General features: G+C 37.9%; 2 protein-coding genes across 2 annotated transcripts; both read right to left on the bottom strand.

The window, feature by feature from the left end:
* Positions 1-2,568: 2,568 nt before the first annotated feature.
* LOC127949486 (uncharacterized protein K02A2.6-like) lies at positions 2,569-4,145 on the bottom strand. The gene has a single exon (XM_052546836.1). It carries the CDS (start codon positions 4,059-4,061, stop codon positions 2,700-2,702), a length of 1,362 nt encoding a protein of 453 aa, XP_052402796.1. The 5' UTR covers positions 4,062-4,145; the 3' UTR covers positions 2,569-2,699.
* Positions 4,079-5,777, bottom strand: LOC127948385 (uncharacterized protein K02A2.6-like). The gene is made up of 2 exons (XM_052544814.1): positions 4,270-5,777; positions 4,079-4,082 (listed from the first exon to the last, which is right to left on the bottom strand). The coding sequence occupies exons 1-2, from the start codon at positions 5,775-5,777 to the stop codon at positions 4,079-4,081; spliced, it is 1,512 nt and encodes a 503-aa protein (XP_052400774.1).
* Positions 5,778-12,709: the final 6,932 nt, after the last annotated feature.

Below are 12,709 nucleotides of genomic sequence, written 5' to 3'. Positions count from 1 at the left end.
GTACTTTATTATTATTTTATTTTTTTTACTTAACTTAGTTAAGTAGATTTACTTAATTTCCAAATGTGTTAAATTTACTTGAAAAATGCTTGTGCAAAAACTTGCCAAATAAAAATTAAGTAAATTTACTTATTACTTTTTTCAGTGTACTGCATCACCATAACAAATTAATTATGCATGGTTAATGTAATGTAACAGTTAATGTAATGTATGGTAATTGTGTTATTACTCTTTACCTGTTGATGGCGCTGTCTTTCTAGAGATGTGTTGTGGATATAACCTGTTGGAAAAGACAAGAAGAAGGTTCAGTAAAACTGATAATCACGTTAATCTGTGGTCTCTGTGAATTATTGAAATACACATTCAACAAACACCACATGGTATCAGAAGAAAACCATGGAGCAGTTGAAGATTCGAAGGAAGTGTGGCGGAAAACTGGTGAACGTGAATTCAAAGTTTGACCTGTATCTCACTGCAACTGGCATTGCAGAGAAGAGTGACAAAGTAAAGTATGCAACTTTTCTTCATGTGGCTGGAGATGATGCAATAAAATTATTGATGATGATGTGGATGATTTTGAAGTGCTCAAAGAAAGGTTTAGTGAGTACTGTGAGCCAAGAAAGAAATCTGAGGCATGTTAAAGGCATGCCAACGAAGTAACACAAATGAAACACAAAAATCACGAAAACCAAGTCATCTGTCAGACAGCCGAATTCCAAGCACATAGGGAAAGAGAAGGAAGAATGCACAAGATGCGGTTATGTACATGAGCCAAGGAAGTGTCCGAAAAAAGGCAAAATTGGTAATGAGTGCTCGCGAAAGAACCATGTGCAAAATGCCAAAACTAGAAGGAAAACCAAGAAAAGTGGATAAAAAGTCCATAAGATAAAACAAGAAACTGCTGAATTGTTTATAGATACCATCGGAAGTGAGCAAACAGCTACACTGTAAAACCCGACAAGTTAACTTAACTCAAATCGTTTGAGTAAACCGATTGCCTTGACTGTAATACCCGACAAGTAAACTTAACTCAAACGGTTTGAGTAAACAGATATCCTTAAGTTATGTTAACTCAAACCGTTTGAGGAAACTGATTGCCTTAAACCATTTAAGTTGAAAAAACTAACAGTTACGAGTACTCTGAACTTAATTCAGTTGAGTTCACTGAAAGAAGATATACATTGCAATTAAGTGATTAAGCGATTAACTAAGTGCTGATTGAGAATTAGTGATGAACAGCTGCTGTTAACAAACAGAATCACTGAAGAAAAGAGAAACACGAACTACTACAACTGACTTCAGACACAGACTTAGATGAAATCAACTGAAATAAAATACATGAAATCTCTCAAGATCTGATTAAACAACCCCACAAACAGCATCACCAGCTCCACTTATTAATAACCAGACTGACTTTATTTCTGTCAGACGTCTACAGAAGATCTTATTGAGAATGAACTAAGGTTTAGATGTTGATTTATTGTTTCATTTGAAGTAACCATGTTAGAGATCAGTGTTTGCTTTAGTTGGGCTCTTGACCCTTGATTTCTGTCTTAGTCTTTTCTCTGGCTGTTATAACTGTGTGTTTCTAAAACACATTTGTTGTAACTCAAAAGCCCAGAAGAAATGCCATCAGGTGTTAACCTGTACCTAGGTGTAGGATGTTATACTTCATATAGGTGATGATAATTATTCATTATTATTCACAAATATTGATCTGTACAGAGTCTAATCTCTGAGGAAACAAATGTGTAATTAGTAGAAGTGGATCTAATACAAGTGACACTAAGAGTCTGTGATAATCAGTTAATATAAAAATGGCTTCATAAACATTTTGTACACATACATTTGTATTCCATCCCAGTAGTTGGTCAGACACAGACATCAATAATCAGAATATGAACCTCAACAATGGTGACAAAAAAACATGCTGCAATGCATGCTGGGTACTATTGTAGTACAAAACTCATCCATGGCGCCCAGCATGCTCTGCAGCATTTTTTTTTTTATGGTCACCATTGTTGAGGGTCATATTCTGATTATTGATGTCTTTGTGTGACTGTTTGACACCATAGAAGACCACACTGTTTGGAAAGTCTTTGTATTAACTGATTATTACAGAACCACTGGTTCTTAGAATCACTTTTACTATAACCAATCAAATTACACAACACCTATTTCATCAGAGATTAGACTCCTAGCAGTTCAATAATTGATGATTATCATCACCGATATAAAGTATAACAACCTACATCTAGGTACAGGTTAACACCTGATGGCATTTCTTCTGGGCTTTTGAGTTACAACAAATATGTTTTAGAAACACACGGTTATAACAGCCAGAGAAAAGACTAAGACAGAAATCAAGGGTCAAGAGCCCAACTAAAGCAAACACTGATCTCTAACATGGTTACTTCAAATTGTTGTGTATGTTGGCAGAATGAATGATACACACAGCAGACAATCGAGTCGTGTTAACTCACATTGTTTTTACTCTGAACTGTTAACTTCAATACGTCACTTTTATGAGTCACCACTAGAGGGCAGGCTTATCACAGAATGCTGATACCCAATAGTACATACATTACACTTTCCTCCCCCCCTAGATTAATCAACCTAAGAAACAAGAAATACATAACTATAAACTTACTGCATAACATTTACAATTAACCTGAACAATGTTGCCAACTAAAACACAACTACAAATCAAGCCTTTGGGGAGGTTTCCTACATCTCTCAGGATAACGTCTCTGTGAACCTGGGTGCTGTTCAGGTGTAACTGGAATCGTCCCATCTGGTTCATCATTTTGTGGTTCAGAATCGTTCGTGTTAACTGAGGTAAGAGGGGCAGTCTCAACAGCATCATTGACCTTGTCATTTACATCAGGGACATTGTCAGGTGAATCAGAAACAGGTAACAGCGAGGATTTTGTCTGCCGATCCACCAGCTGATCTGCATGCCGTCTCCATGTGTTGTCTCCAACCTTTACTGTGTACATCAAGGGTCCAGTTCTGGTGGTGATGGTACCTGGCTGCCACTTTTCCAGTCTGTAGTCACGTGCTAAGACTTCTTGTCCTACTTGGAAGTTTCTTGTTTGTCTATTGTTCATGTGCACAAATTGTTTGTTTTCTACATCTCGTCGAACATCAGGTTTGATGAGATCCAAACGAGATCTTAAATTCCTCTTCAGGAACATCATCGCTGGTGTTTGACCAGTCGTGGAGTGAGTGGCATTTCTGTACATGAAAAGGAAGTTGTCTATTTTGTGTTGGAGCGAGATAGTGTCATTATCCATTGCTTTTATTGCTTTCTTGAAGGTTTGTACAAACCTTTCTGCCAAGCCATTAGTGGCAGGATGGTATGGTGCGGAAGTAATGTGCTTGACTCCGTTCAGCTTCATGAATTTCTGAAACTCGTCTGAGACAAACTGTCGTCCATTATCCGTGCATATCTGTTCTGGCAGCCCATTTCTGGAGAATATTGTTCTTAGCACAGAAACAGTCTTTTCGGATGTGGTTGTCTTCATTAGAACAACTTCAGGCCACTTAGAATGCGCGTCCACGGCGATCAAGAACATTGAGTCCTTGAATGGTCCAGCAAAGTCGACATGCACTCTTTGCCACGGTGTTGACGGCCATTCCCAGGGATGCAAGGGAGCTAATGGCGGAGAGTTCTGTGTCTTTTGACATCCTGGACAAGCCTTTGCCAGATCCTCAATCTGTTTGTCGATTCCCGGCCACCACATGTAACTGCGGGCAAGGTTTTTCATTTTTACAGTGCCCAAATGTCCTTCATGCAGTGTGTCCAGCATCTTACTGCGCAATTTGGAGGGAATGACGACTCGTAAGCCACACATTAGAGTTCCTTGACACACAGAAAGCTGTTCTCTCCTCGCTGCGAATGCTGGATATAGGGAGTTCCCTTTTGTCGGCCACCCATGTACAGTGATATCATAGACCTTAGACAATGTTGGGTCATTGCGGGTTTCTCTCTGAATAGTGGCATTTGTCACAGGAAACTGACTCACAATTGAGGTTTGAAACACGTCAGCTGGATCCATCGCCTTTGACTCTTCTGTCAACTTTAGTGGAAGACGTGACAAGCCATCAGCATTACCGTGTAGTTTGGTGCCTTTGTACTCGATATCATATTGGTGAGCACCCAAAAAGAGTGACCAACGCTGCAGCCGTGCTGAGGCCATCGCTGAGACACCCTTCCGAACATTGAAGATTGAGACCAAGGGCTGATGATCTGTGATCAGGGTAAACCTTTGACCATACAGATAATGGTGGAATTTTTTTACACCCCACACGAGACTAAGTGCTTCACGGTCTATTTGTGCATAGTTACGTTCTGCTGTCGTTAGTGATCTAGATGCGAAGGCTATCGGTTTTTCAGTGCCATCTGGAAACTTGTGTGACAGCACTGCGCCAATTCCATATGGTGATGCATCGCACGCCAGTCTGATAGGCATAGATGGGTTGAAGTGTGTCAGCACTACATCAGAAGTTATGAGCCTTTTGGTCTCTTGGAAAGCTTGTTCACAGCTGTCCGACCATTTCCACTGTGTCTTTGTTTGCAACAATGCATTCAAAGGATGTAGTACAGTGGAGAGGTTTGGAAGAAATTTGTGGTAATAGTTCACAAGTCCGAGATATGATCGCAGTTGAGACACATTTTGTGGGTGTGGCGCCTTTAGCACAGCTTCAATTTTGTCTTGTGACTTGTGTAGACCATCTTTGTCTATCACATGACCACAGTAAGAAATCTGAGACTTAAAGAACTCACATTTTTCTTTGTTGGCTCTTAGTCCATACTCACACAATCTCATCAGCACCCGTTGCAAGTTTTGGAGGTGATCTGAATCATCCTTCCCCGTTACAATGATATCATCCAGGTAACACTGCGTTCCCGGGATACCCTGCAACACCTGGTCCATCGCTCTCTGCCACAAAGCAGGGGCTGAGGCAATTCCAAAAACAAGACGGTTGTACTGATAGAGCCCTTTATGTGTGTTGATGGTCAAGAATTTCTTGGATTTCTCATCCATCTCCATTTGGAGGTAAGCTTGGGCTAGGTCAATTTTTGAGAAGTGTTCTCCACCAGACAAGGATGCAAAAATGTCTTCAATGCGTGGCAGGGGATACTGTACTGCATGAAGCGCTGGATTAATGGTCACTTTAAAATCCCCGCAAATACGCACATCTCCTGCTTTCCCTTTTTTGATCACTGGGACTATGGGTGTTGCCCATTCGCTCCATTCAACCCTTGTCAGAATTCCCATTTTTTCCAAATTTTCCAGCTCTGCCTCCACCTTGGGACGAATTGCGTACGGGACTGGGCGAGCTTTAAAGAATTTTGGAGAAGTGTTTTCTTCCAACTCCAGATTTGCTTTTATTCCCTTAAGTGTTCCTATTCCTTTCTGAAACACAGGTTCTGCATTTTCTAAAATTTGCACTAGGGTCTTTTGTGTCTCTTTGTTATTGACTTGCTGGGACACATCCAGGTTTTTTATTGTGTGCCAGTCCACAGGTATTTTCCTCAGCCACTCACGTCCAAACAATGCAGGCCCTCCATTTTCCAACACATACAAGTTCAGTTGCTGCTGATTTTCTTTGTACTTCACAATTACTGGTAATTTCCCTTTCGGAGACACTTTTTCACCAGTATAGGTCTTTAATATCACTGATGTGCTTTGCAGTGGTATTTTTGAGAACAGTCGCTGGTAATCAGCTGCTGAGATGACTGATAAGGCCGATCCAGTGTCTAACTCCATTTTTAGTTTGACTCCTGACACTTCTGGTGTAAGCCAAATAACTCTTCGATCAGTCTCCTTAATACTGTACAGTTCCAAACATGAAAGATCATCTGTACCTGAACTTGTGTTTGTTTCATTTTCAGTAACTTGATGTACAGTGGCGGATTTACGTTTCACTTTGTGTGTTCTGTCTTTTTGTATCCTCTGTCTGCCCATTTTGCATACACGTTCGATGTGCCCATTTTTATGGCATTTTCTGCACTCTTTATCTTTGAACCAGCAGTCATTCGCATCATGAGACATTTTTCCGCAGCGATAACATTTCTGTTTTCTTTCCAGTTTCAGTGACAGCTTATTTGTTGCACATTCCATTGTTTTTTGTTGCAATTCCAATGCATCTTTTGCTGCAGTCTCCATGGATATTGCTATGTTCAGTGCACGATCGAGTGTCAAGTCTTTTTCTGTCAACATTTTTTTTTGTGTGCTTTCATTGTGCATTCCACACACAAGCCTGTCTCTTAATGCATCTGCCAGTCCAGCTCCAAATTGACAATGTTCTGACAATCGGCGTAGCTCAGCTATATATTCAGGAATGCTTTCTCCTTTTGCTTGGTTACGCTTATGGAATCTGAATCTTTCCGCAATTAATAGGGGTTTGGGGTTTAAATGTTCATTTAGAATGTCCACTATTTGCTGAAATGTTTTATCCGCTGGCTTTTCAGGGGTTAACAAACTACGGAGCAGTCCATACGTCTTTGCTCCCATCACGCTCAGCAAAACAGCCACCTTCTTATCATCTGCAACATCATTAGCCTCACAGTATAATTCCACTCTTTCCACATAAGTTCCCCAATCTTCAGCATTACTATCAAAAGCGGTGATTGTTCCAATCATTGACATTTTTGCTCGTTTGCAGTTTAGCTTTACACTTTAATTGGCTTCTCTTTCTTTCATGTGACTCACGCTGTCTTTTCACAATCTCTTCCTGTTACATGTCCATTAAAGTCTTGTTGACGCATCTGTAGTTGTTGATCCAGACCTCGTCGCCAATTTTGTTGTGTATGTTGGCAGAATGAATGATACACACAGCAGACAATCGAGTCGTGTTAACTCACATTGTTTTTACTCTGAACTGTTAACTTCAATACGTCACTTTTATGAGTCACCACTAGAGGGCAGGCTTATCACAGAATGCTGATACCCAATAGTACATACATTACACAAATGAAACAATAAATCAACATCTAAATCTTAGTTCATTCTCAATAAGATCTTCTGTAGACGTCGGACAGAAATAAAGTCAGTCTGGTTATTAATAAGTGGAGCTGGTGATGCTGTTTGTGGGTTGTTTAATCAGATCTTGAGAGATTTCATGTATTTTATTTCAGTTGATTTCATCTAAGTCTGTGTCTGAAGTCAGTTGTAGTAGTTCTTGTGTTTCTCTTTTCTTCAGTGATTCTGTTCGTTAACAGCAGCTGTTCATCACTAATTCTCAATCAGCACTTAGTTAATCACTTAATTACTTGAATGCAAAGTTTTAAAACTTACAGGGTTTAAATCAAGGCAATCTGTTTACTCAAACGGTTTGAGTTAAGTTTACTTGTCAGGTTTTACAGTGTAGTACATGGCTGGAACAAATGAATAAAGTCTCTACCATGGAAAGTGAAAACAAGAAATGGACTCAAGAATTCAGAATTAACAACTGTGTACTTACCTTTAAGCTAGGCTCAGGAGCTGAAAGCCACTGAAAGTAGCCATCGCACTAAAGGACAGGGTCCAAATGGAACTGAAACGAATGGAAGATCTTGGAGTTATTGTGAAGCAAACCGATCATCCACAAGATCATCCACAAGATCTTAACAAAGCAATAAAGAAAGAACACTACCCATTGTGTACACTGTAAAAAATGATTCACTTTATTTACTCAATAAATTTGTTTAAAATGTTATATTCAATATTATTAATTACATTTAACACTTTATAATTAATTATAAATAATCAAATTAGATGGTTACAAGCAACCATTCAAAATGAGTAGAATAACATGAAAAAATTAAGTAAAATATTCACAAAAATATTGATTTTATTGAAAACAAACAAACAAAAAACACTATGCTAAAGAATACTATGTTATACATGCCAGGCCAGTAGTTGGCGATCATGAAACACTATACATGTTCACATTTTTGTTGCTTACATAGATATAATACAGGCATCATGTTCAGAAGTGTGTGTCTTCAGTCCCCCAAAACAGAGTTATTGAAGACACCTAAGGTTCACAAACAGAATCACTGAAGGAAAAAAAGGGTACATTTATAGGGTTACCATTATAGTGGTCAGTGTTTGCTTTAGTAGGGCTCTTGACCCTTGACTTTTTAATGTTACATTTTGTATGGCTGTTGTAACTGAATTATAACAGCTGGACTTGCTAAGAGTATTGTGGTGGTCCTGGTTATAATTTAGCATAATCTTTGTTTGGTCTGAGTGTTATAAATTGAGCCTGTTCTCGGAGACAAATTGACATTCATTAAAGCAACACCTGTAATTCTACAATAGAAGACCTGGATTTTTATGTGAAATCCAGAGTTTAAGAATTCTGATTAAGAAAAAAAATTGTGACGGAGAAGGGAAACTTTCTCTTTGGCACTAAGTGACATCAAGAACCAGCATATGATTCTCAAGAATGGTGACAGACAGCATGATGGGATCCATAAATGAGTTTTGATTGGTGGCACCCAGAATGCAGTGCAACAAGTTTTTGATGGTCACCATTGTTGAGGTTCTCAAGCTGATTCTTGATGTCTGTGTGCCTAAATAATATATATATTTTTTTAAATGTCCAGACCTTATGCTGTTCAAACATAGGACAACTGTTGCCTGTAAGACAAAACCAACTCAGAAATCCAGACCAAATGCTGTCAAAACAAACAACACCTGATCTTACTCTTTGTTGGCTTATCTAGCGGCAAGCTCACAATTACAGCAACCAAAAAAAGTTTTTTTTAACAGGTTAAGGGTCAAGATCCCAACTACAGCAAACACTGACCACTGTAATGGTAACCAAAATGTAGATTATTCTCCTGCAGTGATTCAGTTTTGGTAGCTTGACAACATGAGCTTTTGAATACGATGCCTGTATCATCTCCATGTAATCAACTAAAACATGAATTTGTGGATTACATTTTGCGCTGTGTTTCTTAGTCGCCAACTACTGGCCTGGTATGCATAACATAGTGTTCATTAGCATAGTGTTTTGTTTTTCTTTCTCAAAGAAATGTTATTTTTTTGTTGTTGTTTGTATTTGTTTAAACTTAGCTTATTTTTGTGCTATTTAACTCATTTTGAATGGTTAATTTCTAAGTATCTCATTTGATTAATTCTAATGAATTCTTATGTGTTAAATTTAATTAATAATATTGTTTGTAATCTGTTGCCACGATTTTATTAATTAAATATAACGTATTATTTTTAACAGTGTACACCAACTACACACACATTTACTATCACGTATGCCTATGAAAGATGGTCAAACCAATCACAGTAGGTATGGGGCGGGTTAACATGTGCAACCCCGCCTCTATCTGCAGGCTGCAGCTGGGTGCTTCTCGTTTTATCCAACAAAACCGATATTTTTGAATACATTTTAATTATTTTTTTCATGTTATTTTACTCATTTTGAATAATTGCTTTTAATCATCTCATTTGATTAATTCTAATTAATTCTAATGTGTTAAAGGTAATTAACAATATTGCTTGTAATCTGTTGCCACAATTTAATTGAGTAAATATAGAGTATCACTTTTTACAGTGTACACTTGAAGAAATAGTAGCTGAGATGCCGAATGCCAAAGTATTCTCAGTGCTTGATGCCAATAATATGTTTTGGCAAATACAGCTGGATGAAGAGAGCTCCAAACTATGTACTTTCAACCCTCCTTTTGGAAAATACCGGTTTTTGAGACTTCCATTTTGCACAGTGTCAGCTCCGGAAGTGTTTTAAGTGTGCATTGTACAAACACTTAAAGGCTTAGATGGAGTCGTGAACATGGATGACATTCTGGTTTGGGGTGAAGACATGGGACAACATGACAAGAGACTAAGACAACTGCTAGATAGAACTAGAAGCATTAATCTAGTTAAAGTTAAACAAAAACAAATGCATGATCAGAATGAACGAAGTCAGCTATGTTGGACACATTCTGTCTGCAGAGGGGTTGAAGCCAGACAAAGAAAAAGTCATAGCAATACAGAACATGCCAGAGTCAGCGGACAAAGCTGCACTAATGAGGTTCCTAGGACTGCATCAATATCTGGCTGTTCCAAACATGTCAGACATCAGTGCTGTCACATTTAAGGAAACTTCTAGAGGGTGATGTAGCTTGACATTGGGAGTCAGAACAACAGAAGAGCTTTGAAAAGCTGAAGTCACTTGTGAGCAACGCCCCAGTGTTGAAGTATTTTGATTTCAACAAAGAGATAATGTTGTCAGTGGATGCAATTGCTGGACTTCTGGGAGCAGTGTTGCTTCAAGATGGACATCTGGTGGGATTTGGATCAAGGTCTTTTACTGAGTGTCAGAAAAGATTTACTCAAATAGAAAAAGAGCTCTTGGTGATTGTCTTGAAGTCCCATCAGTATGTCTATGGTACAAGTGGAGACCGATCATAAGCCCCAGGAGACAGTGTTTAAAAAGTCTCTCCAAAAAGCTTTTGAGTTGAGGAGTCATGAACAACCCAGATCCTACTGTATGTGAACACCTTCAGGAGAAACCGGCGACACCTGGCGAAAACCAGAGGAATTACTTTCTCACAACCACCCTCTCTAGATCTGGAGGAGTGATCTTCAGTAGACCGTGAGCCTGCAGATGATACTCCAGTGCAATCACCAGTAAAAAGACCTGTAACACCAAGAGTGGACCAGGAAGAACAGGTCAAAGGGTCACGATGTGGTCGACTGATTAGACCACCAAAACTCTATTCTCCATGAAAGCGTAGTGGATGTGTAAGTGCAAAGAGTTGTTTATAGTTAGGTTATGAAACACAACACTTATTTAATTTATAGTTTGACATTAAAAAAAAAAAAAAAAACAAAGCAAAAAACTAAAGCAATTTGTATGTGGTAATAGAAGAATGTTTGGATTAACATAAGGTATTATGTAAATTCTAAAGTTTAAACAATAGAAGTTGTGTTGTTTAAGTTGCTATGTGAGGAATATATTTCTTAAGAGGGGAAATGTAATGTAATGTATGGTAATTGTGTTATTACTCTTCACCTGTTGATGGCACTCTCTGTCTAAGATGTGTTGAGGATATAATCTGTTGGAAAAGACAAGAAGAAGATTCGGAAAAACTGATAGTCACAGTAATCTGTGGTCTCTGTGAAGTATTGAAATACACATTCAACAAACATCACAGTTAAAGTAGTTTTGCCGTTCATGTCTCTTAAAATATCAGTTCTAAACAGGACCGGACCTGTGCAGGCTACTCGTGGTGGGCTCGTGCTAGCAGCGATTGCCTTACCGCCTGCGTTTTGATTGGCCAAATCAGTTTGGGTGAATGCAAACAACTTAAGTTAATTGGCAACCCTAATGACGATTTAATTATCTTTTGACTCCCCTGACTGCGGCACCCTGCTCAAAAAATAAATAAATAAATAAAATAACAAAAACAAAAAAGTCAGTTATTGGAGATATGCAAACAAAAAATAACAGCTCTAAGAAAATGGATAATAGAATGCGCAAAGGTGTCACTAAAAAGATAAGTGCAAAAAAAGAAGAGAAAAAAAAACACTGTAACAAAGTGAGCTGGGCTAAGGCATGAAACTCCAGGGGTGAAAATGGCACCCTGCCCTGTTTCTAAAAAAAAAAAAAAAAAAAAAAAAAACCTTGTGTAAAACATATTGATCAGGGCCACAGAGCAGGAAGTGCTACAAAGAAGAGGTAAATCAATAAAGAGTTAAAAATCACAAATTATTGTTTTAAAATAGCATTTCTAGACCATCTTAACTGGTAATTTCAACTGATTTTTAATTTCAGTTACATCACTGCTTGCTTTTAATTCAGCAAAATGTGTCTAAATGTCTTTTGAAAAAGAACATGATTGGACCATAATCTAGTATTTATAAAATTAAATAATTCAGTTAGTATTTAAGAATATATCCACTGCATGCACACAATTACAATGAAAGGTATGGGCATGCTAATTAGACGAACTAGCTAGCTAGCTGGCTAACATCTACAAATAAATGATAAAATGTAGAGCCTTTGTTAGACTATTTTAGGAATTTCATATTGCTCATATTTCTCTTTATTGTAATAAGTACTTGTCACTGTATAGTTGTGAGAGTAGCTCAGGTCTGGTCTCTTCAACAGGCTTTTAACAGATTCACTCTTAAGATACCTACATCTCCATTTATTTATTATCACAATTTATTTACTACTTATGTTAATTCTTATCAGTATTTATGCTATGTCATGTTATGTTATAGTAAAGTTTTGAAAAATCGGCATTTTCAGAATTTTTTCTGAAGGAGTCGGAAATCTAAAGTCCCACCCTAGGGCACCAACAGTTCCTGCGCCGGCCCTGCCCAAAGTGTTTCTTAATCTCTTCAGGAATGACTAATTATAATGTAAAGAAGTATGCCAGTCAGTCATTAATGTTAATTAAATAAGAATTTCAAAAAGAAAAATAACAAAATAAATAAATGACCTTTTTATTTCTGTATTGTGCTATATTTCTGTTAGTAAGTCACATTGAGCTGGAAAGCACATAGCCTTTTCTAACTGAATACATTTTTTATTGCACTTTAGATACAATTTACTGTATTTTACAATGATAACCAGTCATAATATAATCTATACCACCCCCCCCCCCACACACACACACACACACTTTTTTAATATACACTAATCACACTAATATACACTAATAGAAAATTAAATCACTGTGTAG

The sequence above is a fragment of the Carassius gibelio genome, chromosome B1 (genome assembly GCF_023724105.1).
Source record: "Carassius gibelio isolate Cgi1373 ecotype wild population from Czech Republic chromosome B1, carGib1.2-hapl.c, whole genome shotgun sequence".
In the NCBI taxonomy this organism is placed as follows: Eukaryota; Metazoa; Chordata; class Actinopteri; order Cypriniformes; family Cyprinidae; genus Carassius; species Carassius gibelio.
The sequence above is the reverse complement of the archived record's forward strand: the minus strand, read 5'-3'. Positions and strand labels throughout refer to the sequence as shown.

Bases quoted from the DNA above. Each gene is read 5' to 3' on its own strand.
- LOC127949486 (XM_052546836.1), bottom strand. From the start codon at position 4,061: ATGGATCCAGCTGACGTGTTTCAAACCTCAATTGTGAGTCAGTTTCCT.
- LOC127948385 (XM_052544814.1), bottom strand. From the start codon at position 5,777: ATGGAGTTAGACACTGGATCGGCCTTATCAGTCATCTCAGCAGCTGAT.